The 25172-nt window shown below is 53.3% G+C and overlaps 2 protein-coding genes across 21 annotated transcripts in view; both read right to left on the reverse strand.

The window, feature by feature from the left end:
- The window catches only part of LOC116941111 (inositol hexakisphosphate and diphosphoinositol-pentakisphosphate kinase 2-like), a 38697-nt gene extending 31269 nt beyond the window's left edge, over positions 1-7428 (reverse strand). For 7 of the 20 annotated variants that reach the window (XM_032951846.2, XM_032951816.2, XM_032951827.2 and 4 more), the window contains exons 1-5: positions 6763-7427; positions 4885-5080; positions 3795-3888; positions 2978-3063; positions 2462-2616 (exon numbers count right to left, since the gene is read on the reverse strand). In XM_032951846.2, coding sequence (XP_032807737.1) covers positions 2462-2616; positions 2978-3063; positions 3795-3888; positions 4885-5080; positions 6763-7227 — 996 coding nt within the window. In that variant the 5' untranslated portion in view covers positions 7228-7427. Of the gene's footprint in view, positions 1-2461; positions 2617-2977; positions 3064-3794; positions 3889-4884; positions 5081-6762 lie in introns of all 20 variants that reach the window. The other 13 variants (XM_032951863.2, XM_032951879.2, XM_032951914.2 and 10 more) reach the window with 8 other exon arrangements.
- A 5187-nt stretch (positions 7429-12615) lies between these two features.
- On the reverse strand, positions 12616-21825 carry LOC116941188 (repulsive guidance molecule A-like). The gene is made up of 3 exons (XM_032951944.2): positions 21475-21825; positions 19546-20204; positions 12616-13970 (listed from the first exon to the last, which is right to left on the reverse strand). Exons 1-3 carry the CDS (start codon positions 21548-21550, stop codon positions 13194-13196), a joined length of 1512 nt encoding a protein of 503 aa, XP_032807835.1. The 5' UTR covers positions 21551-21825; the 3' UTR covers positions 12616-13193.
- Positions 21826-25172: the final 3347 nt, after the last annotated feature.

Raw genomic sequence — 25172 nt, forward strand, 5'->3', positions numbered from 1 at the left:
GGCCACATGCGAACGTTCAACCCACACGCGCACTCCACTGTCGTTGATAAACGCGGCAGCCACCGTGAGCCACCAGTAGCAGGGCTCACCAGCAACCGCGTGGTACTTTCCAATAAGCACACAAACGCACACATGCACACACAGGGCTGGACTTTTATTTTAATAGTGCTCACCTGGTTAAACAAAATAAACTTGATATAAAGTGAAGGAAAAAGAGTATTTGATCCCCTGCTAATTTTGTACGTTTGCCCACTGACAAAGAAATGATCAGTCTATAATTTTAATGGTAGGTTTATTTGAACAGTGAGAGACAGAATAACAACAACAAAATCCAGAAAAACGCATGTAAAAAATGTTATAAATTGATTTGCATTTTAATGAGGGAAAAAATTATTTGACCCCTCTGCAAAACATGACTTAGTACTTGGTGGCAAAACCCTTGTTGGCAATCACAGAGGTCAGACGTTTCTTGTAGTTTGCCACCAGGTTTGCACACATCTCAGGAGGGATTTTGTCCCACTCCTCTTTGCAGATCTTCTCCAAATCATTAAGGTTTCGAGGCTGACGTTTGGCAACTCGAACCTTCAGCTCCCTCCACAGATTTTCGATGGGATTAAGGTCTGGAGACTGGCTAGGCCACTCCAGGACCTTAATGTGCTTCTTCTTGAGCCACTCCTTTGTTGCCTTGGCCGTGTGTTTTGGATCATTGTCATGCTGGAATACCCATCCACGACCCATTTTCAATGCCCTGGCTGAGGGAAGGAGGTTCTCACCCAAGATTTGACGGTACATGGCCCCGTCCATCGTCCCTTTGATGCGGTGAAGTTGTCCTGTCCCCTTAGCAAAAAAACACCCCCAAAGCATAATGTTTCCACCTCCATGTTTGACGGTGGGGATGGTGTTCTTGGGGTCATAGGCTGCATTCCTCCTCCAAACACGGCGAGTTGAGTTGATGCTAAAGAGCTCCATTTTGGTCTCATATGACCACAACACTTTCACCCAGTTGTCCTCTGAATCATTCAGATGTTCATTGGAAAACTTCAGACGAGCATATATATGTGCTTTCGTGAGCAGGGTGACCTTGCGGGCGCTGCAGGATTTCAGTCCTTCACGGCGTAATGTGTTACCAATTGTTTTCTTGGTGACTATGGTCCCAGCTGCCTTGAGATCATTGACAAGATCCTCCCGTGTAGTTATGGGCTGATTCCTCACCGTTCTCATGATCATTGCAACTCCACAAGGTGAGATCTTGCATAGAGCCCCAGGCCGAGGGAGATTTACAGTTCTTTTGTGTTTCTTCCATTTGCGAATAATCGCACCAACTGTTGTCACCTTCTCACCAAGCTGCTTGGCAATGGTCTTGTAGCCCATTCCAGCCTTGTGTAGGTCTACAATCTTGTCCCTGACATCCTTGGAGAGCTCTTTGGTCTTGGCCATGGTGGAGCGTTTGGAATCTGATTGATTGATTGCTTCTGTGGACAGGTGTCTTTTATACAGGTAACAAGCTGAGATTAGGAGCACTCCCTTTAAGAGTGTGCTTCTAATCCCAGCTCGTTACCTGTATAAAAGACACCTGGGAGCCAGAAATCTTTCTGATTGAGAGGAGGTCAAATACTTATTTCCCTCATTAAAATGCAAATCAATTTATAACATTTTTGACATGCGTTTTTCTGGATTTTTTGTTGTTATTCTCTCTCACTATTCAAATAAACCTACCATTAAAATTATAGACTGATCATTTCTTTGTCAGTGGGCAAAAGTACAAAATCAGCAGGGGATCAAATACTTTTTTCCCTCACTGTATGTGTAAGACAAACCAATAATAGATATTTAACGTTTTGTTTGCAGGCAACTATTGAAGACGCTAAAACAACTGAATTAACTACCCTACGCAAGTTCACAATCGTACAGCGAGCCGATCGTGGCCCCCTGAGAGGCTGCAGGCCCCGGCATGGCGATAGAGAGTAGGGCTGAACGATTTGGGGAAAATCTCTAATTGCGATTTTTCTGACAGATATTGCGATTGCGATTTGACTTGGGATTACATTTTTTTAAGTCACGCTTCACTTCAATATTCACTGTGCAATAGATTTAAAACATGTGATGGAGCATTACCACATGATACCATCAGAATATGAACTGCTCTATATATTCTAATGCAAGGATGAGACCTTAAAATATATTGTTTCCAACATGTATTTATTAAAATGTTTTAATTGAAATAGAATAATCAAACATAGAACAATTGTTAAGTTAAATAGATAGTTATAATAATGAAAAATAAAACATTGTAATAAGAAAGTAATAGGACTTTTCAAATCGCAAAAAATCGCAGCAGTTGTGATTTGATAATCGCATTGTTTCAAATAGCGATTTCGATTAGAAATTGATTACTCGTTCAGCCTTAAAGGAGAGGGAGGCCGATGCTGCCCCTGTGCCCCTATGCCTGTGTGGCGCGCACCTTGCGGAAGAGACGCTGGCTGCCCCCTCCAGCTGACGTGGGGTAGTAGATGTACACGTTGTGATCCTCGGCACAGACTGGCTTCTCCACAAACGGCTTCTGGAAAACCTCCCCGTTAATCTCCACGTGGTCCTCACTCTCCACCAAGTTACAGTCTGCATCCAGGTGGAACCGGGGGGAAGGAGGGCACACACACAAGACAAAGATGCCATATTCAGACTTACAGACTGATGGATAAATTGCTATTAGTGAGTACCCATTGAGGCTGGCACAGCACACAAGGGGTTGTTAATATTTAAACACTAATACAAGGTACTCATTTAATGCCGAGTTGCCCGAGCAGAAGCCCAGGACAGGTTCGCACTTCAAATGCCACTGGTGTTGTTAAAAGCTGGGGAAAATATCCCAGGTCAAGAATTAGTTTCATCAATGTATCGTTCGGGCCCTAACCCTAACACACCCGCACACTTGGGCACAAGAGGCTCCATGGCGGAAAGACGCTGTCGCGGACGCTACCTTCGGGGCGGTTGGGATCCCGGTTGAGGACGGCAAAGCGGGGCAGGTCGATTCCCTCCTCCTTGAGAATCCGATAAACCTCGCGCCTGCCCTCGCACATACGACCAAGGACACAGGATCCAGCAACTGCACACAGCACAGCCGATTCGTGCGAAATTCCGCCACTCGATACAGAGCAACGGGAGAACAGAAACTTCACCTGGATCTTACCTGCCCTGACAGTCACGCATTGTGATCTGTCGTGTGTCCACGCCTCGTGTACAGACTGGTACACCTGTGCTGCATGCAGGTGTACTGTGTCTGCCGACTTAGCATATCTATGGTGTGAGTGTGTGTGACGTGCATACATCTCTCTTGTTTTTGCATCGTTGGATTTGGCTCCCTGTATCTAAATTAGTGGAATATAAGATCACGTAGTTCGTATTTAAGCCTTGAGGGATAGTTCCACTATATCTGGAACTAACTCAATCTGATGCCACTTAAAGGTATTTAAAATCTGCCGATAGTGCCCTCTTATGTATAAACCCCGATCTCAGCTGCGTTCTTGAGGTGATCGGCTGTTTACTGTAGTGGTCCCCCAGTTGTGGCATTCCCTACCACTAGACATCAGGCTCTCCAACAGTGTTGTTGATCTTATTAAAACACCTTTCCTCTAATCGGATTTGTTCCTCTCTAGCTACTCTTTTGCCAGCCGGTTCATTCTTTATTATATTCGTCCCTTGCATGCGCAGCACCTGGAGACGTTGTGAAAGGCGCATAATACGTGTAAATAAATACGCACGCTACGTACACGTGTGTGTGCACGGCGGTTGCGCACCTGTCCTGGATGTGGTACTGCATGTCGAGGTCGTTGACGATGAAGGGGTTGCGTAGCCTCGCGTAGCACACGGCCTTGTCCAGCGGGAAGCCTGCTAAGCAGTGCAATCATAAGGTTTACATCCCGGAGTAATTCACCGCACACGCACGCACAATCCCACCTGCATCACGGCTACAGTCAAGTTTCCTCACTGGTCGTGTTAAACGCGGTTCTTTGTCTTTACGCTGCACGGAGCACGCAGCAGGTGGCGATGTTAACGACAAGCGCGAAGCGTGCATGGGTTGTGGTCAGCAGGGCAGCGGTACGTGGCGACACCCCCAATCCCACATTTACAGCACTCGTGTGCTGCCTGCTCCACCTGCTTTCTGCTCATTAACACGAATATGTTTATACATCCCCCCCCTCTAGGACCAAATTAATGTAGCTAAGATGCTTGCAGTGATGATTAAATTGCATTTGTTGGCTGTTATTAAATGGTAGGCCTCGTGGCCAGGGCCTTATGAAATTAAGTTGTGGGCAGCAAGTTTCCTACCCTTGGACTATGAGTTTGGATCAGTGTTAATTTCTAGTTGGTCAAATTGATAAGGGTTAGGGCTGGAACTTGTGTATGGCTGGCTGGTTTGTTTGTTCAGGCTGACGGATAGTATTAGGTTTGATTTGACTGATTTGGTTAGCGTTAAGGCTCAGGCATATGTCTGAATTGAGATTGGGTGACGGATACTGTTAGGATCGAGTATACTAGTTTGCTTAAAAGTTAGGGCTAGGCCCAGTTTTTGGTTGTCTTGTGCAGTTTAGAGCAAGGGTAGTGATAAGAGTCGTATTGGTTAACGTTAGGACTAGTGTAGCTCGTATTATGCAAGAGGACTCTACCCTCTATCGGTGCCCCTCTCTTCCAGTGTGCCCAGGTACCCAGGTGTATGCAGGTAGAGGGTTAGGGAGAGTTGAGGAGGGTGGAGCAGGGTGCTGGAGGGGTGGAGGAGGGATGGGGTGGGTGGAGGAGGCTTTAGAAAAGTTAATGAGCATTGAGGTGGCTTGGGGAGGGTTGAAAGTTGAGGAGGGTAAAGAGGCTTGAGGAGGGTTGAGGAGGTACCTTTTGAGTGGAAAGACACGAGGCAGTCACAGAGCGGCCAATTCTCAACGGGCTCGTTAAGGATGACCTCCTCGTCAAAGATGACCACAGTGATGTACTTGAACTTGCAGAGGCGATCTAATATCTGGGTCATGGGCTTCGACTTGGACTTCTTGGCCATGGCACAGATGCCCACCACAATTTGACGCTCGGGCGGCTGCGGGGACAGGGGAGAATATCTTCATATACCTCTTCCTTCACACACCCCACTCCGCATCCACACATCCCACTCTTCCTTCACGCACCACACTCCTCCTTCATGCACCTCACTCCTTCATCCACCCAGTGCCGGATTAAGCTAGTGCAGGGCCTGTAGCAAATGTTATAAAGGGGCCTTAAATAAAATAAAAAAACACATACATATTAAAACACGCATTTTTAACTTGCTTAGTTAAGTAATTGTATTTTTTCATTTGCTATACAGCCAGATAATGCGACATATCGCTAACCTTAAACACCCAGTCGTTCATAAAAGTTGAAGGCAGTATTGTACTATAGTAAGAGAGCAAGTGCAGAATCACTGAGCCGGAATTGATAGCTTGAAAGCATTTAGCGCAAGGCCCTTGAAAGTGCGGGGCCCGTAGTATATGCTAATTTTTCTACTAGGATAATCCGGCACTGCATCCACCTTACTCCTTTACATGCCTCTCTCCCCCTTCATAGATCTCACTCCTTCACACACTATACTCCTCCTTCACACACCTCACTCCTTCATGCCCATCACTCCAGCAGGTCGTCTCGATTTGAGGACAATGTCTCTAGGCCACGAGGTATTCCATGGTGACACTGGTGATGGTTTTTCATTACGCATTTTCTTTGTGCCAAGTGACACCGTTGCAAACGAGATGCTCCATCTCAACGGATTATCCAGGTGAAACACGACAGTGGTTGGTGATGGTAATATTGATGGTGATAGGGTAAGTACAATGATGACAGTTGTGATGATAAGAGTTGTGATAATAATCATGATGATCATTAGGGGAACCATGGTAATGATTATGACGATGGAGATAGTTGTGATGGGCAAAGTGTTGGTAGCTGGTAGTAGTGGGTGGTGTTAATGATAATGGATCTTGCTAGTTAAAATTATGAAAATGTTAATGACAATTATGGTAATGATGTTAAACATTACAATGGCGATTATGTTGACGATGACTGTTGTGATGACAGTTGTGATTATTTGTTGACTTAAACTTTCGTGACTGCAGGGATTCATATTCTTGGTTCTTTCGGTAAAGTCACGTAGAAGGGAAACACAAATTTTTCAAATTTTCTTGCTGTGGTTTTCACACCTGATGATGAGTGCTTGTGTTGCAGTCGAAACGTCGTGAGAATTTTATTGTTTTATATTTTTATTATTTTATTGTTTCCCTTCTACGTGACTTTACCGAAAGAACCAAGAATATAGTTGTGATTATGTTGATGATGATGATTGTGGTGATGACAGTTGTGATCATGTTGATGATGATGATTGTGGTGATGACAATTGTGATTATGTTGATGATTGTGTTGATGGCAATTGTGATTATGTTGATGATTGTGGTGATGACAGTTGTGATTATGTTGATGATGATGACTGTGTTGATGACAGTTGTGATTATGTTGATGATTGTGTTGATGACAATTGTGATTATGTTGATGATGACTGTTGATGACAACTGTGATTATGTTGATGATGATTGTGTTGATGACAATTGTGATTATGTTGATGATGATTGTGGTGATGACAGTTGTGATTATGTTGATGATGATGACTGTTGTGACGACAGCTGTGATTATGTTGATGGTCATGACAGCTGTGATGATGATGCTGTTGACCCGTTGGGTGGACCTCCTCACCGACTCGTCCTCGTCGTCGTCGTAGTAGAGGTCACTATCCTCGTTCCGGAAGCTGCCATACTCCTCGTCGTCATCATCATCGTCGTCGTCGCCCACGAAGAACCGCGCCCCCCCCTCGCTCTGCGACGAGGACCTCCTGCTCCTCTGGCTCCCCTCGCCGCGGGTACCCTCGCCGACCCCGTCCCGCGCCCCCTCGCCGACCCCAGATCCCGCTGCGTCCCTGCCAGCTGCCGTCTCTTCGCACTCCTTCACCTCCTCCACCTCATCGCCAGGGGTCTCCACCCTCGTCTCAGGGGGGTCTTCACTCCGCTCGACCCCACACGGGGGCGCGGAGTCGCTGTCCCCACGCTCCCCCGCGACATCCCCGCAGCGCAGGGCACCGGGAGACGCCGCCTCGGGGGGGGCGAGTCCCCCTCGCCGCTCCTGCTCGCCGCCCGGGAACCCCGGGGTCCCCTCGCGGGACATGAACCCCGGCCTCAGCGCATGGGGCGGGCCGGCTCAGGCACCTCCCTGCCTGTCGGGGGCTCTCGTCGCTGCGAGTGGAGACGCGCAGGAAGACAACCTCAGGGCCCCCTCCTCCGCCCCTCTAGATCCCCTCGGTGCCCTGGGTCCCCGCGGGGCCCCGGGCCTTACGCCGGCGCCGTCAAATTCTCTGCAATGAACCCCAGCGCGCATGCGCCGTGTGACCGTGACATCGCCCGCAGGTGCTGATGCCAAATCCGGGGCCCGTCAGAAACCCCGTGCGCGGCCACACTGCGCATGCGCGCGCGCTCGCTCACTCGCTCGCACCTTATATGCATCTACGTTAAATCTATTTTGTATGACAGCGAACCGATTGAAAAATAACCGGTTAGCGGTTTCTCACACATCCAGCACAGTATTGTGTATATACATGCGTGGAGCACTAAACATGGCACGTGTGTAACCGAGAGACGAAGGCAGCTGCCACAGTGGAGTGTGTGAATGTCAGCTGCACGCCGGAGTCGCAATGCAGAGGTCGTGGTTCGAGTCGCTCTCCCGCCGGGCAGTCGAAGCAATGGGGAGAGTTTCTTAACCCCGCGCCCGCCCGCCACTTTCACACCAAGCAGAAGAAGAAGAACGATGATGATGGTGGCGCGGTGGGGTAAAGTGTGGGCACGCCCGCCTACAACCCTCTGGAGCTCTCTCCAGGGGAGCCGCACGCGCCGTGCCGTTTGGACGCCCGCCGCGCGTGACGCAATCGGCGACGCAATCGTTCCTAAGCAAGCCACAGCGAACGGTTACCGGTTTTCAGGGTTGTTTTTAACAAGAACCTGCCGTGAATGTCAAACAGCAGCAGCAGCATTCGTCACGGCCACCAGGGGCGGTGCTCGCTGGGAGCCGCGCTTTGACCTTGGCGCGTCCCTCGCCCGCTCGGCCTTTGAAGTGTGTGACCCTGCGGGAGACGTTGAAGTGTGTGACCCTGCGGGAGACGTTGAAGTGTGTGACCCTGCGGGAGACGTTGAAGTGTGTGACCCTGCGGGAGACGTTGAAGTGTGTGACCCTGCGGGAGACGTTAAAGTGTGTGACCCTGCGGGAGACGTTAAAGTGTGTGACCCTGCGGGAGACGTTGAAGTGTGTGACCCTGCGGGAGACGTTAAAGTGTGTGACCCTGAAAGTGTGTGACCCTGCGGGAGACGTTAAAGTGTGTGACCCTGAAAGTGTGTGACCCTGCGGGAGACGTTGAAGTGTGTGACCCTGCGGGAGACGTTAAAGTGTGTGACCCTGCGGGAGACGTTAAAGTGTGTGACCCTGAAAGTGTGTGACCCTGCGGGAGACGTTAAAGTGTGTGACCCTGAAAGTGTGTGACCCTGCGGGAGACGTTGAAGTGTGTGACCCTGCGGGAGACGTTGAAGTGTGTGACCCCGCGGGAGACGTTAAAGTGTGTGACCCTGCGGGAGACGTTAAAGTGTGTGACCCTGCGGGAGACGTTAAAGTGTGTGACCCTGCGGGAGACGTTGAAGTGTGTGACCCTGCGGGAGACGTTGAATTGTGTGACCCTGCGGGAGACGTTAAAGTGTGTGACCCTGCGGGAGACGTTGAAGTGTGTGACCCTGCGGGAGACGTTGAAGTGTGTGACCCTGCGGGAGACGTTGAAGTGTTGACCCTGCGGGAGACGTTGAAGTGTGTGACCCTGCGGGAGACGTTGAAGTGTGTGACCCTGCGGGAGACGTTGAAGTGTGTGACCCTGCGGGAGACGTTGAAGTGTGTGACCCTGCGGGAGACGTTGAAGTGTGTGACCCTGCGGGAGACGTTGAAGTGTGTGACCCTGCGGGAGACGTTGAAGTGTGTGACCCTGCGGGAGACGTTAAAGTGTGTGACCCTGCGGGAGACGTTAAAGTGTGTGACCCTGCGGGAGACGTTAAAGTGTGTGACCCTGCGGGAGACGCCGCCACCCCACAGCTCCCCGCAGTCGTGTGGGGTGGACGAGAAGAGCCTAGAGCCCCGCTTTGCTGCTATGGCACGGGGTATCGGGGCTTCACGCCTCCCAAGTCCCGGAATGCGCTCTCGTCTCCCAGCATCACACGGGGCTTTAAAAAGGTTTTACACAAATAGGCGCAACGACACGCATTGTCTAACACAGTGACTGACACTACCACACACAGGGCCTTACACTAACACACAGTGACTCACACTATCACACAGTGTCTCACACTAACACACAGTGACTCACACTAACACACAGTGACTCACACTACTACACACAGTGACACTACTACACACAGTGACTCACACTAACACACAGTGACTCACACTAACACACAGGGTTTTGCACTAACACAGGGTCTCACACTAACACAGTGACTCACACTAACACAGTGACTTACACTAACACAGAGCCTTACACTAACACACAGTGACTCACACTAACACACAGGGTCTCACACTGACACACAGTCTCACACTAACACAGTCTCACACAGACACTTACAGGTTGACACGCGGCTTGGGGTGGAGACAGAGGGAGCCCCTCGCGTGGTGGAGACGTGGCCCAGTGGGACCCGGGAGGAAGAGGAATTGTCAGTGAGGGGGCTCTGTGGAGGGAACCAGGCGACACCTCGGCCGCTCTCGCGAGGACCCCTGGAGGGAGGTTCCACCTTTGCCCTTCCCCACCTGAGCCCCACGGTGACAAAGGTCGCTGTGGCCCAAGGGAGGAAACCAGGGACTCCAGGGGCTCCCGGGGCAGCGGGGAGTGCCCCCCTGCTCGGGCTAACCCCTCTGGCCACCAGTCTCCTGTGAGCAGAGAGGCAGGGGGCTTCTTGGTCACCTTGTCGCTCGGATGCGGCGCGGCTCCCACCAACACCACTCGCCGTCATCCTCGTTACCCAGGTCACGTCATCCTCGTTACCGAGGTCACGTCATCCTCGTTACCGAGGTCACGTAATCCCCGTTACCGAGGTCACGTCATCCTCGTTACCGAGGTCACGTCATCCTCGTTACCGAGGTCACGTAATCCCCGTTACCGAGGTCACGTCATCCTCGTTACCGAGGTCACGTAATCCCCGTTACCGAGGTCACGTCATCCTCGTTACCGAGGTCACGTCATCCCGGTCGCCATCAGGATCTTACCCCTGAAACTGAGGTTTTGGTTGCCCTTTGGGAACCATGATGATAATAAAAACAATAATTTAAAACTGTTTGGTCAACTTACTCCTGAATGAAGGCCTGCAATCGCAGTGTCTGCTATACTTCACCAGGCTGTTCGATGCAGCTTGTGGTTTGGGAGCATGTAAGTGTCGTATAATGGTGGATGTTGCTGTACTGCCTTCCTGTTGCTCACCGCGTTGCATCGCAGCCGTTCAGATGCCATTCGCCACTGATGTTAGCCGTGGCCGTGAAACGAACTCTGGATCACAGGATTCATAGCGGGATTGCGCCATCCACTCTGCCACTGATCTCCGCCAATTAATCACGGATCACCACAATTCCTCGCCCTGTACCGCGTTCAGTCTCTGCTTGTGTGATTTTATTTCACTACGAATGTTTTTGTAAAGCCATTTCTCCGAGGCAAACTTTCGTTACAGGAAATGTATATTATTTAATAAGCCATATTTGTGCACTGATTTAGTTATTCTGTCATGAAGTTGTTGTTGGTCGTCTAATTGCTTCATGACATCACTCTTTTTGTTTGTTGTATTGCTTTGTAATTTTTGTGACCGAGGTCTCTCTTGAGAATTACACTATCCTGGTGCCTTGAGTTTTCACCACTTGGTTACTACACAGAAGACCATTGGATGTGAACCCACGTGGGGTCTTCATTGCAGCAGCGATGTGGAGCATCCACGCGGTGGCGCTGTGAGCTCACGTGAGATCCCAAAGTTGTTGACGGAGAGTTTTCAATTCACCTTTTTAGTCAGATAAGCGGCGTTTAACTGATAGGACGGATTCAAATGTATACGCCGTTTTACCAAACAATATCTAGCTCACAAACAGGATAACATAATGCATGTACACGTTTATATATTATCTTACTTTTGCGTATGGGGTGCAGTGATGATGCGCGCACTGCATATTTTGGAAGCCAGCGACCGGGTTCAACTCCCAGCCACGGCGAACATCAAGGGCGGGTGATAGCCGAATGGGTCCTGGCCTCCCCTCGCCGGCCCCTTCCTCCAACCCGCACTGGCCAGCGTGGACAACTCGTCAAATCAACCAGTGACTGACACGGCTCTCATCCAGCAGTAGATTCTACAGGGTTGTAAAGTCATTTCAATTTAGGACCAGTGGATGAGTTTAAGCAACATGTGACAGCGCCAGGCCCATGTGCTGCACGCGGCTACCTATAACCTACTCCCGAGATGTGTACCCTGGCTCGCCAGGAGACGGTACAACAACGTGTGGACTAATATAATTCGTCCGTTCCATGTGGGATGGAGCGATGGCTTCTCCCACGCGTGGGTTTTCTCTGGGCGCTCCAGTTTCCTCCCACATCTATAAACATTCGTGAATTGGCCTAAAACATCTTGATATATTGAGGACCGCAGAGCTTGGTAAATTGTCACGGACTCTCCACCTGGTTGCTGCTGCCGTCCAATTTTCGTCTGTGGATCGTCGGTGATTGTGAAAGAAGTAAATTTGCATGAAAGACGCCATCTATAAAACTAGTCTCATTGTTTAATTTGATCTCAGTTGTAACGCCACGTGCACAGTAGTGCACGACGACCGCAGCAGCCACAAGAGTCGATGTTGGGTTTGGAGTGGCAAGTTACTCAACTTACTTGGATAAATGTCGATTCGAATAAACCGAGTTATCTCCTACTTCTTAATAAAACCCCCGTGTGCGATAGGAGACGCACATATGCACACACAATAGCCGCCGTTCGCCACGAAGTAGCAGTGATGTCACCACAGCGCCTGTGCCAGGCCAGGTGCACTTTGAGGTCATGTGAAGTATCAAGAGCTCGCTGACAGGTCATGGAACAGACCGACGTGCTAATTTTGTAGGGGTGATGGTAAGGCTCCATTTCTTAGGGGCAGGCTCCAGGTTCAGCAGTCATATCTCCAACTCTCATAGTGGGCAGCAATTACCAGCTCATCGACATGCGTAAGATTGACCAATAGGCAGCCATTCCCTGACCGCATCAATCAGCTTTCCACTGTATATGTACCAAATGGAAATTCCTCTGGTACAGCTATGGAAATCTTCGAGAACTGCGTGGTAGATGTTAAATAGTGTAGGGGCCAGAAGACATACATGTCGCACCACAAGGTGAACAGAAAATTACTGCGACTTCCAGCCGTATACACATACACACACACGTGCTCACACACACAAAAGTAGCACACGTGACTGGGCAGTGTACACCGCGACAAGAGACCACACGAATTCAGGGCCAGACCGCAGCTCGCTTTAATTTAAACGTGTTAAAATTCAGTTTATAAATTATATGTACACGTTTGTTTTGCTTTATACATCCACTGCCTGTACAATTAAACTCTACATGCCATACACATCACACTTTGCTTTTAGACCTTTGTAAATATAGAGAATCTCTCAACAAATCTTGCATGTTCATCTCGTTACGGCTCATGCCACATTCAGAGCGTTTTGTCACACTGAGCTAAAGTGCGAGTAGGGGGCGGCAGTCCTGGCCACCCAACATGGCCCGTGGCTCCGGGGGCTCGCCATCCGCGGGCTGTGGCCGGAGCCACGGCCCCGAGGTCTGTTCGGGATGGCACCACGGATTCTGGTACCACGGATCCTGGCGACGGCCCCCGGTGGCTGCTCGAGGCCGGCTACACGAGGGCCTGGAACCGGAGCTGATGCTCGGCCGCTCGGGGGGACGGTGCACAGCAGCTGCGGGGCGGAGCAGGCCAGGTTGGCCACCGCGGGGTCTGCGGCAGAGCTCAACGATTCCTGGGGCGGCCTAGAATGCCCCGATGCCTCCCGCTTCTCCAACTGTCCCCGTCGTTCACACCACGAGACACAGCATCAACAGCAGCAGTGCGGCAAGCGGCCTTCTCCCCACGTGTACCCCGGGACCTGCCCCGTTACCGGGCGAAGGCCCCAAGCCCTCCGACTCCGCACTCCTGCGCTCGCTATTCCTGCGCAGCACGTGGGCCCTCTCGGAGGTCTGCAGCATGGCCTGCGCGTCCTCCAGGGCCCCCGCGGCCGCGCGCGTGAAGTTGACGTCACCCGTGCTCACGAGGTCGAAGACGCAGGCGTGGAAGTAGAAGTCCCGCACGGGCAGCACGCGCTCGCACTCTGCTTCGGCCTCCGCGCGGCCCAGGGAGGAGGGGAGGGCAGCCACGGGCCCCTCCGCCGAGGGCCCCGGCGGGAAAGCCCCCTCGTCCACGTCGGCCACGATGCGCTCAGCGCGGGGGCAGCCGTCCTGGCAGAGCTGCAGGCCGGGGCCGTCATCGGCCCCCGCGGCGGCCGCCCCCCCGCGACCACCGGCGCCCCCAACTCCATGCGGCTGCAACAGCAGCGCCTCGGGCATGCGGATGGCGAAGCCGAGGGCGCGGCCCACGCGGCGGATCACCACGGTGGTGGCCAGGTAGCGCGCCTGGATCTCCACGTGCGCGCCCGCCTCCCGCTCCACCACTCGCAGGCTCTCTCCTCCGCCCCCACGCTCGCGGCTGGGCACCGAACGCGAGCCGTCCACGAAGGCCGCGGGCAATGAGCCCGCCTCGGCCTGGTACTCCTTCTGCTCGGCGCAGTCCTTGAGGCTGCGGAAGATCACGGTGATCTGCGGGGAGAAGAGATCGAGAAGCATGAGCCATTGTTGTGCAACCAGGCCCCACGTGAAGTGGAGGGCCTTCTCCTCTGGCGATTCTCTAACGCACAGCCGCCTGGGTTCAGGTTGGGATTGGAGTCAGGGGCAAACTCTGCCTCTTTTATAGGCAAGGAGATGCAACCAAGTCAAGAGCTCCCTTCGGACTTCACCAACATGGCCAGGGGTCACTGCTCCCTCACCATCTCCACCCTCCCCCTCCCTCCCCCATGTTGGGAAAGCACCAAAGGGAGGATGAGGGAGGCGGAGGGGAGAGCTGGGGGATTGAGGATGGCGCCTGACTGCTTATCACGCTGTGTGCACGTGCCGGCTCCTTGTCCCTGGCTCGGCCACCGCAGACCCAAAGCCCCCTGGCGTGTGCATGCGTGGCTGTGTGCATGCGTGGCTGTGTGCGTGCGTGGCTGTGTGCGTGCGTGGGTGTGGGATGGCCTTGTGAAGTGCCAAGTCGCGTGCAATCACAGCTGATTGCACGCGCCGGCCCGGCCCAATCAAATCTCACATGCGACCTTTGGAAGGACTCGGGTGCGGGTTAATTGGCTCTTGTCACCCACGCGCGTGACTCGGGCTGTATAATTATAGAGAGAGAGAGAGCGCGCGTGTGTGTATGTGTGTGTATGTGTGCGTGTGCACATACTGATGTGTGCACGTGTGCGCGCATGTACGCGGAACGCGCGGGTGGACCCACCACCTCGCTGTCTGACATTGCCCAGCGACACCAGACACTGTTTACGAGAGGCCCTTTTTAAAAAATTTAAAAATAACACCTGAGCCATTCCGCTCGCTAAACAGCCGCGGGTGAGGGGGTGGCCTGGGGGTCAGGGGTTCCCCCCCCTCCATTAGCAAGGGACATTTTGAGCAGTGGGAGTGGCGAATGAACAAGCGCACTTCGTGAATAGGCTCCAGCACCGCTGTAGTCTTTACACAAACCCAACAACACACTCACACAGAGACCCCTAGTCTCAAACCCGTAGGAATCACACAGACCCACAGACTCGCACTCACACACAGACCCACAGACTCATACTCACACCCGTAGTCTCAAACCCGTAGGAATCACACAGACCCAGAGACTCACACAGACGCGTAGTCTCAAATCCGTAGGAATCACACAGACCCAGACTAAAATGCACCGAAAACACCGTCATGTGAAAAGCCAACGTGCCGGGCAGCGGCCCATCTCGAAGGTCAAAATAACGAAGGCAGTGGAATCCCTCCAGCCAGCAGGGGGGGGTAGGGGGTGACCGACGTCAGGGCGATGTTGACATCTTGGCGGCACGTTCGCTTATCTTTGATTACTCTTCACACCGTTCCGTAAAGAGTTTCACAGTCACCACCACCATTATTTTCATCGTCCCCTCCGTCTGTTCTGTTACCTATCTCGGTTCATTAGCGCCATCCCTACCGAGCAAAACCAATCGGCACCACCACGCCGTCTCCCGTAAACCCTTGTCCACGAGAGCAGCGCGTGGTTGACACCGGTTACGGACCCGATGATCATGGTGGCGGTGATTGTGTGACGGCTGCAATGCAGACGATGGTGGTGGTAAATGAAGAGCAGTCTGTCAAGGGACTCGTTCTGTTTAATCTTGGACTTTTGGCCAAACATCCCAAGCAGAACCCTAATCCTCAAGGGCACATTACACGGTAAAGACATCAAATCATTACAATGGTTAATGCTTAACCCTAACAACTGGCACTACACACAAATGTACACAAACACTAGATTTGCAGACAGTATCTCTAGGATTCAGTCCAGAAACGGCGTTCACACCTTGAGATTCCCTGCTCAAACAAGCAATAGGACCACGCACAACTACAAGGGTGTCCCCCACCCCCAAGCCAGTGATGAAAATGCTACATTCTCATGGTGGGGGTCAGGCTATCCATGGGACACTTGTTGATGAATACAAATTATTTTCTTCAAATGGAGGGTGGCCGTCTGAAACTTCGGAACTTCCTACCCCCTTCTTTAAGGCACAGCTGTAATGATTAACCCGTGCAATCGCTGTGGAAGGGGGGGCCTGCGTGATTTGAAGTGCCGCGCGTAGCGAGGAGGAGCATGCCTACAGCTGGTCGGCCGCGCGCCTGTGCCGAGCGAGGTTGGAGCCCCGGCGAGCGCCCCCGGGCCAAACGCCGCAACTTGAGAGACTACGGGGGGGGTACCGGGGACCGTCGGCATTTCACGAGAGGTCACGGAGTGATGGCAGGCCTCGACCCCAGTCTCCCACATCCTCGGATTCTAGCAGACCATGACCTTCAGGGACCAATGGCCTCCAAAAGAGTGTCCCCCGAGTAACACGGACCCCTGTTCTCTTGGGACCCCAGCTTCTGGGATGGCCTGCCTGGCCCCCGTGGATTCGAGGTCTGCGGGGAGCCAGCCATCAGGGACCCGTCACCTCGAGTGGTCCCTGGCCCCTGTGGGCTTCTGGATTCCAAGGACTTTTGTAACCAGTTTCTCAAAGCACTTGCACTGAAACTGTAGATGTATATTGCCGACTTCTGCATCTTTCCTTTGGCCGTTTGACGTTTTGGAGCCTTGGGCCCTGTGTTCAGCAACGGTGTGAAAACATTTTAGCAAATTTAGGTTAGGGGAAATCACCACTCCACATGTGCTATGGATCCTGGGCAAAGCGGTTTCTCATCACTCATCTCCCATGCTGGAAGCTCCACATTCCTCTGGCAGGGGTCAGTCTCTAAAGAAGCACGACTGTTTATTTGTCCACTAAGTGGTAGTAATTTTATTGACCCCCGAGGGATGATGAGCTGCGTCAACTACCCAACGGGATGCGAACTCGCAGGCTTCAGATTAGACACACGCGCACAGCTGCTTATGCATCCTGTACTATATATAACAAAAACAAAGATCCCCGTATATCCTTACCAGACTGTTGGGGCAAATGCTTTGCATTTTATACACACTATATATACTGTATACCATATACAGAACACAAAGACAAAGATCCCCCGTATAGGCATAACACTGTTGAGGCAAGTGCTGTTAGTGAGCACCTATGAAGGCCGGCGCGGCACACGAGAGGGTGGGGGCCAATACCACGCCCGGCCGCCTTTGTCTCTCCAATGCTGATATTTTCACACCGCACCAAACATTATTTTTAATGCCGAGTCTACCTAGGAGACGCCCCAGGACTCGTTCAGATATTCGTCACCGACGCACCGCCACACGCAGACGGGACGAACACGCGAGTGACCATCACTACCATCAGGGCCGCGTGTACCCTGATGGAGGATAACACACACGCGCACTGTATTTGCACGTGTGCTTGTACAGTATTTAGTGCACGTTTGCAGTGTATTTCAGTATCGTACATAATTAAGTTGTGCAATTCATGCGTGTGTACGTATACTGCATTATGTAGACGCTACCGCGCTGTGTACACGCATGCAAACCCCGATCGTATACAACACGTACAGTTTACGTGCGCCACATCCAGTACCTTTGCGCAAAACAATTAAACTGCTACAGTGTACACTCTGCACACCCCAGCGCGAGTTACTTGCTGTAACACTGCCGTGTACACACACGTGTGTGCAGCGGTGTATGTACACGCGTGCGTGCAGCGGTGTATGTACACGCGTGAGTGCAGCGGTGTATGTACACACGTGTGTGCAGCGGTGTATGTGCACGCGTGTGTGCAGCGGTGTATGTGCACACGTGAGTGCATTGGAAGTTCACGGTAACTGCATTGAAATCAACTCGGTTCTTTACGCAACTTGGGTTGCACGCCACGGAATCGTTTACGCGCGGACGTCTGCGCAACCGGTTGCTCCAAACGGGGCACGGAGTTGCTTTAACAAAATCCAATTATCCCCGCCGCCGGCTCCGACATCACACACACTGCAGCCTTGCCGGCGTCTGTCTGGCGTGGCTCGGGTTTTCCACTTGCCGGCGCTCATCAGCGAGACGCAGCGCGTGGGATGCGTTGCCGCCTGCACATTTTGTCGCCCCTCCTGGCCAACACAGCATGCTCAGGTGTTGTTGGCCCTTACACAAATACTGTTTCTAACAACACAACATACTATACTGTACACGTATGGCCCAGCATGGAGCGCACCACTGTCAACGCAGTGCATGATGGGCTGCAAGTGCGGTGAACACAACTCTTGTGTGCAGAGCGTGCACGCTGTTGTACACACGTGGGGAAGCACGTGTGTACTGGTATCGTGCACAGCGGATACAGATCCCCCGTGGTGTCTTTGGCCTGTCGAGTCAAGTGGAGTTGGCGAACAGCACCGACGAAGGCCGCCAGCGGCTGGTACAGTAAGTACTTGGTTCAGATCGTCGTCACCGCGTTGTTTAGGGCTATACCAGTGTAGGGGATAAGTTCGTGTGAGGAGGTGTGCACACAACGACACTCGACTCATTGTTCACCAACTCCTTCCTCATCACGGGCGGAGTCACTGTGACTCACACGGCGGAGAGAATGTGACTAAGTTTGGTGGAGGCACTCGCACACACTTACCCAACTCTACAGCTAAACCTACGCCTACCACCTATCCGCTAACCCTCACCTCAACCCGGTTCTCCATTCCTTGCTAGAACATCTACTGCCTCTATCTAATACCAACCCAAACCCGATGTAAACTTGACCCAAGTTATGAGTGTGCAGCGAGTACCCCCAGACTCTACAGCCTATCTGACAAACATTTAACCCTAACCACACTTTACCCAAATTCAGTGACACACTGAACACTATTCTGGAATCTTATCCCTACGACCAAGACCTCAACAACGTCACCTCGTCACTGCCGGCTCAAGTCCCGACCCCATCCCTTATGGGACCGCGCTGCTGCCATCCCAGAATCCCACCCAGATCCGGAAGGACGCTGCTGGTGAACAGAGTGTAACAACGCGGCCGTCCAGAATGAACCCCTCCATCTGAGACCCAAACATCACCGCACCACCTACTGGCTTTGACATTCCTGCTCGTCTAAGACACCGGTGGAACTTTCAACCGCATCAGAACACCAACAGGCTGATGTGCACATCATCAATGTGACATTAAAGACATAGCCACAGTCAGGCGATTGTGTCCATGCCACCGAAACAATCAACAACACTGGTTAATAACAACTGTAGTCTGTGCTCCTGCTACAGAGGGGGAACAGCAGATCGACACGAACTCTCTCTGCTGACGTCCTCCCGTCGTGGCCAGGAGACCGACATTGACATCCAGTTCCTCAACCGTACTGCCAAACACGCAGAGAATTTACTCTCCACAATACTGGACCGTGACCTCTACTCCAGACCTATCCCCAATTCTTCTCCTACCCCCTCCCCCCCAGCACGTCCCTGCTCCTACATGTACGACTGCTCGTTGCGCGGTGTCAGCGTGGGCCTGGGCCACAGGACAACCGAGCCGTGGCCTGGAGGCCAACTGCTGGATGGCAGTGCCACCTCCTCCCAGTCGGCCGCGTGTGGTGGTGGTCCCACTGCCGCGTCAACATGCGGGATGGCCGATGGGGCACGGCGCCACCCTCCCCCCACGTGGGTCCAGCACAAGCGGCTCACCTTGCTGAGGACTGTGGCACTGGAGCCGGGCCCCGCGGGAGCGTGCGTGGCCTGCACCACCAGGGCCCTGGTGTCCACCAGGGGCCAGGCCCCCCGAGCGCGGCACGTGTGCGTCTCGTCCCTGAACGTGCGCACGTGGGGGTCGCCGAACACGGCGCAGTGCACGGTCCCTCGGGCCCCGGTCCCATCCTCGCGGGGACCCAACGACCCTCCCCCACGTCTGTCGCCCGTCGAAGCCACCGGTCCTTGTTGCCCTTCCTGCTGCTGATGTTGATATTGATGCTGCTGCTGGTGGTAGTGCAGGGAGAGGCCGCAGGGCGCCGGGACCCGCTGTTCGACCCCGTGCTCCGGCCGCTGGACCTGGGGGCCCCTGACGCGACTGCCGGGCGTTGGCCCGTCCCTGGCGCACCCGTGCTGAGCCATGAGGTCGGAGATGCCGTGGACGGCCGAGTGGAAGGCCAGGTCCCCCCTGCAGGCCGCGGCCGTCTGCCGCGTGCACTGCGCGTAGGCCCGCAGCGCGGCGCACAGCCGGGCCCGCTCCGCCGGGACCCCGGGGCCCTCGGGACCCACGGGGCCCCCGGGGCCCCCGGGGCTCGAGGGCCCGGACGAGGCGGACACGAACTCGGAGTTACACTTGAGGATGCGGCACTGCGACGAGACTGAGAGGGGGACGATGGGGTGAGAGAGAAACGAGGGGGTGAGAGGGATCCAAGGGGGGACACAGTTCGACGACGGGGGGAGGGTTCGGACCAGGGGATTCGGAGGGAGACGAGAGGGGTCCATCGGTCCCGGGACTGGAGCACGAGCAGATGCTCGCGGATATGGCAGAGTAGGGGAGAGTACGCGGAGATAGTGGAAACACTGCGGGAGTGTACGGGGAGAGTGCGGGGGAGCGTGTGGAACACAGTGGGGAGTGTAATGAGTGTTGGGAGGGAGTTGAAGTACGGTGTAGTTGAGAGTTACAGAGTGCGGGGAGTACGAGAGAGTCGGGCGTACAGGAGAGCGTACAGGAGAGTGTACAGGAGAGTGTAAAAGCGGGCGCCTGGGGGAGTCTCAACGAGATGGGTGTCATGGAGTGTGGGCGAGTCTGTGGGAGAGTGCAGTGGAGAGTGACGGACCGTGCAGGGAGAGTAGGGGAGAGCGTTTGTGCTTGTGAGAATGCGAGGGGGAGTATAAGAAGGGAGAGTAGTTCAAACAAGGGAGTGTTGGAGAGAGTAGTCAAGAATGTTCAAGTGTAGGAAGAGGTGGTGTGGAGAGTATACATGAAGGCCAGCCAGTGAGGGACGTGCAAAACGTGGGGAGAGAGCGCAGTGGAGAGATAGGAGTGTGGGGAGTGTGGGGAGAGTGGGGAGTGTGGGGAGAGTGGGGAGTGTGGGGAGAGTGGGGAGAGCGCAGGGGAATGTGGGGAGAGTGTGGGGAGAGTGGGGAGTGTGGGGAGAGCGCAGGGGAGTGTGGGGAGAGTGGGGAGTGTGGGGAGAGTGGGGAGAGCTAGGGGAGAGTGGTGAGAGCGCAGGGGAGTGTGGGGGAAGTGTGGGGAAAGTGTGGGGAGAGTGTGGGGAGAGTGGAGAGTGTGGGGGGAGCGCAGGGGAGTGTGGGGAGAGCGCAGGGGAGTGTGGGGAGAGCGCAGGGGGGTGTGGGGAGAGTGAGGAGTGTGGGGAGAGTGGGGAGAGCTAGGGGAGAGTGGTGAGAGCGCAGGGGAGTGTGGGGGAAGTGTGGGGAAAGTGTGGGGAGAGTGGAGAGTGTGGGGGGAGTGTGGGGAGAGCGCAGGGGAGAGTGGGGAGAGCGCAGGGGAGTGTGGGGAGAGTGAGGAGTGTGGGGAGAGTGGGGAGAGCTAGGGGAGAGTGGTGAGAGCGCAGGGGAGTGTGGGGGAAGTGTGGGGAGAGTGGAGAGTGTGGTGGGAGTGTGGGGGGAGTGTTGGGAGAGCTGTACCTGGGCGAGAGAGCGCGGCGAAGAGGCAGAGGATGAGGATGGGGGGTGCGAGGCGCGGGCAGGCGCGGATCCCCATGCCCGTCCATGCAGCCCGGCCCGGGAGGGCCGCGGGGACGCCTCGGGACCGGCGGGGACCCCGCGGGGGAGACAGCGGGGACAGCGGGGGGACAGCGGGGACCCCGCGGGGGAGACAGCGGGGACAGCGGGGAGAGGTGGCGTTGGGGAGACAGGGCTGGGACAGAGAGAGCGGACGGAGGAGAACGAAGCACTCCTCTTGGCGGAGCTCGGTGGACTGAGGGCGGGACGGAGGCAGAGAGAGAGGAGGAGCTCTCGCTCGCTCTCTCCCCCTCCCTCCCTCTCTCCCTCTCTCTACTCTCCTCTCTCCCCTCCCTCTCCCCCCCTCTCTCTCTCCACTCTCCTCTCTCCCCTCCCTCTCCCCCCCTCCCTCTCTCCACTCTCCACTCTCCCCTCCCTCTCCCCCCCTCTCTCTCTCCACTCCCTCTCTCCCCCTCCCTCTCTCTTGAGTCTCCCTCGACCCCAGCACTCGTCTCTGTCACCCCTCCCCCGCTCTCACACCGCTTCCCTCCTCACCCTTTGTCTCTCTCCTCCATCTCCCAATTCTCACAACTCTCCCAGTCTCCTCGTCTCTCCCATCGCTTTCTTCACTTTTCTTCGTCTGCGCTCTCCTCTCCCAATCCTCACATCCGACCCCACCATCACTCGCCCATCTCAGCGCCGCGAACTTAAACAATCATCCCTTCCCGGGTCGATAAAATCAGCACCACCTTTCTGGGACGTTAGCACTGGTTGACGTGTGGACAGACTGGATCCCGTCATGTGAATGTACAAAGAGGGTGTATAATGTGCACCGTCTGTGCATGTGTGTGGCGTGTATGTGTGTTTGGAGTGTGAATGGGTGTGAAGTATGTGTGTTTGAGAGTGTGTATTTGGAGTGTTTGGAGTGGAGTGTGAGTGTGTGTATTTGTAGTGTGTATGAGTGTGTGTGTGGAGTGTGTATGAGTCTGTGTGTGTGTGGAGTGTGTATGAGTCTGTGTGTGTGGAGTGTGTATGAGAGTGTGGAGTGTGTATGAGTCTGTGTGTGGAGTGTGTATGAGTGTGTGTGTGGAGTGTGTATGAGTGTGTGTGTGGAGTGTGTATGAGAGTGTGGAGTGTGTATGAGTCTGTGTGTGGAGTGTGTATGAGTGTGTGTGTGGAGTGTGTATGAGTCTGTGTGTGTGTGTGGAGTGTGTATGAGTGTGTGTGGAGTGTGTATGAGTCTGTGTGTGTGTGTGTGGAGTGTGTATGAGTCTGTGTGTCGAGTGGGTATGAGTGTGTGTGTGTGGAGTGTGTATGAGTGTGTGTGTGGAGTGTGTATGAGAGTGTGTATGAGTCTGTGTGTGTGGAGTGTGTATGAGTGTGTGTGGAGAGTGTATGAGTTTGTGTGTTTGGAGTGTGTATGAGTGTGTGGAGTGTGTATGAGTGTGTGTGGAGAGTGTATGAGTTTGTGTGTTTGGAGTGTGTATGAGTGTGTGTGTGGAGTGTGTATGAGTTTGTGTGTGTGTGTGGAGTGTGTATGAGTCTGTGTGTGTGTGGAGTGTGTATGAGTGTGTGTGGAGTGTGTATGAGTTTGTGTGATTGGAGTGTGTATGAGTGTGTGTGTAGAGTGTGTATGAGTTTGTGTGTGTGTGGAGTGTGTATGAGTCTGTGTGTGTGTGGAGTGTGTATGAGTGTGTGTGTGGAGTGTGTATTAGTTTGTGTTTTTGGAGTGTGTATGAGTCTGTGTGTGTGGAGTGTGTATGAGTCTGTGTGTGTGTGTGGCGTGGGTATGAGTGTGTGTGTGGAGTGTGTATGAGTGTGTGTGTGGAGTGTGTATGAGTTTGTGTTTTTGGAGTGTGTATGAGTGTGTGTGTGGAGTGTGTATGAGAGTGTGGAGTGTGTATGAGTGTGTGTGTGGAGTGTGTATGAGTTTGTGTGTTTGGAGTGTGTATGAGTGTGTGTGTGGAGTGTGTATGAGTCTGTGTGTGTGGAGTGTATGAGAGTGTGGAGTGTGTATGAGTGTGTGTGGAGTGTGTATGAGAGTGTGGAGTGTGTATGAGTGTGTGTGTGGAGTGTGTATGAGAGTGTGGAGTGTGTGTGTGGAGTGTGTATGAGTTTGTGTGTTTGTAGTGTGTATGAGTGTCTGTGTGTGTGGAGTGTGTACGAATCTGTGTGTGTGTGGAGTGTGTCTGAGTGTGTGTGTGGAGTGTGTATTAGTTTGTGTATGTGGAGTGTGTATGAGTTTGTGTTTTTCGAGTGTGTATGAGTGTGTGTGTGTGGAGTGTGTATGAGAGTGTGGAGTGTGTATGAGTGTCTGTGTGTGTGGAGTGTGTACGAGTCTGTGTGTGTGGAGTGTGTATGAGTCTGTGTGTGTGTATGAGTGTGTATGAGTCTGTGTGTGTATGTAGAGTGTGTATGAGTCTGTGTATGTGTGTATGAGTGTGTGTGTATGTGTGTGTATGAGTCTGTGTGTGTATGAGTCTGTCTATGTGTATGAGTCTGTGTGTATGAGTCTGTGTATATGAGTCTGTGTGTATGAGTCTGTGTGTATGAGTCTGTGTGTATGAGTCTGTGTGTATGAGTCTGTGTGTATGAGTCTGTGTGTATGAGTCTGTGTGTATGAGTCTGTGTGTGATCCAATCTCCGACCCCCAGGAACAGGTTTGCAGATTTGCTGAGCATTTCTGTGAGGTCCTGGGGGAGGGAAAATCCCTCAGCCAGGAAAACATCGTGGCATAAAGTGAGGATGACCCTGCTGAGGCTGCGGTGCCTCAAATATTGGAAGAAGTCACCCCCTGTGGGTGGCTGGCTGAGGTGCCATCTGTTGAGGAAGTACTGAAGGCGATCCGGAGTCTGAGACCAGGAAAGGCAGCGGGCAGAGATGATCTCCCAAGCGAAATGCTGAGGGAGGGTGGCGTTTGTGCACAGACTGCCCTATATGACATCATAACAAGTCTGGACCACTGGACGGGTTCCGCAGGATTGGAAGGATGCCCTGGTGGTCCCCCTCTTTAAGAAGGGGGACCGCACAGACTGTAACAACTCCAGGGGCATCTCACTCCTCAGTGTGCCGGGAAAGGTCCTGGCAAGGATTATTCAACATCGCCTTGCCAGGCACGGTGAGGAGAGGCTTGCGGAGCCCCAATGCGGTTTCAGGAAAGGGCGGTCCTGCACAGATGCCATATTTTCTGGTCCGTCTGCTACAGCAGAGGTGTAGGGAATTCCAGCAAGACCTACATCTCTGCTTTATTGACCTGGTCAAGGCCTATGATACCATCAGTAGGCGTGGGCTCTGGGTTGTTCTTTGTGCTTTTGGAGTCCCTGACTCTCTGCTCACGATCATTAAGGACCTTCATGATGGTGAGCGGGCCCGGGTAAAACTACGTGGCCGGGAGTCGTGTTTTTGTTTTTTTGTTTGTTGTAGTTGCACCCGATTCAAGAGCCGAATGGCTCACAGGGCTATACCAATATAAACTGAACTGAACATTCGCTGTACACCTTGGGTGCGACAGGGATGTCCTCTGGCTACCACATTATTTAACATCTATTTTGACCACATAGTTCGTGAAGCCTTCAATAGCTGTACCGGGGGAATCTCCATATGGTACAGATATAATGGGAGGCTGATCGATGCCCGGGTGCGGTCAAGGGATGGCTCCCTAT

This window comes from Petromyzon marinus, chromosome 1 (genome assembly GCF_048934315.1).
Source record: "Petromyzon marinus isolate PM22_M1 ecotype Great Lakes invasive population chromosome 1, UKy_Petmar_22M1.pri1.0, whole genome shotgun sequence".
In the NCBI taxonomy this organism is placed as follows: Eukaryota; Metazoa; Chordata; class Hyperoartia; order Petromyzontiformes; family Petromyzontidae; genus Petromyzon; species Petromyzon marinus.

Bases quoted from the DNA above. Each gene is read 5' to 3' on its own strand.
- LOC116941188 (XM_032951944.2), bottom strand. From the start codon at position 21,550: ATGGGGATCCGCGCCTGCCCGCGCCTCGCACCCCCCATCCTCATCCTC. The intron at 20,205-21,474 runs GTACAGCTCTCC...TCCCCCTCTCAG, and splicing joins CGCCGCGCTCTCTCGCCCAG to TCTCGTCGCAGTGCCGCATC. The intron at 13,971-19,545 runs GTGAGCCGCTTG...TTCTCCCCGCAG, and splicing joins GTGCCACAGTCCTCAGCAAG to ATCACCGTGATCTTCCGCAG.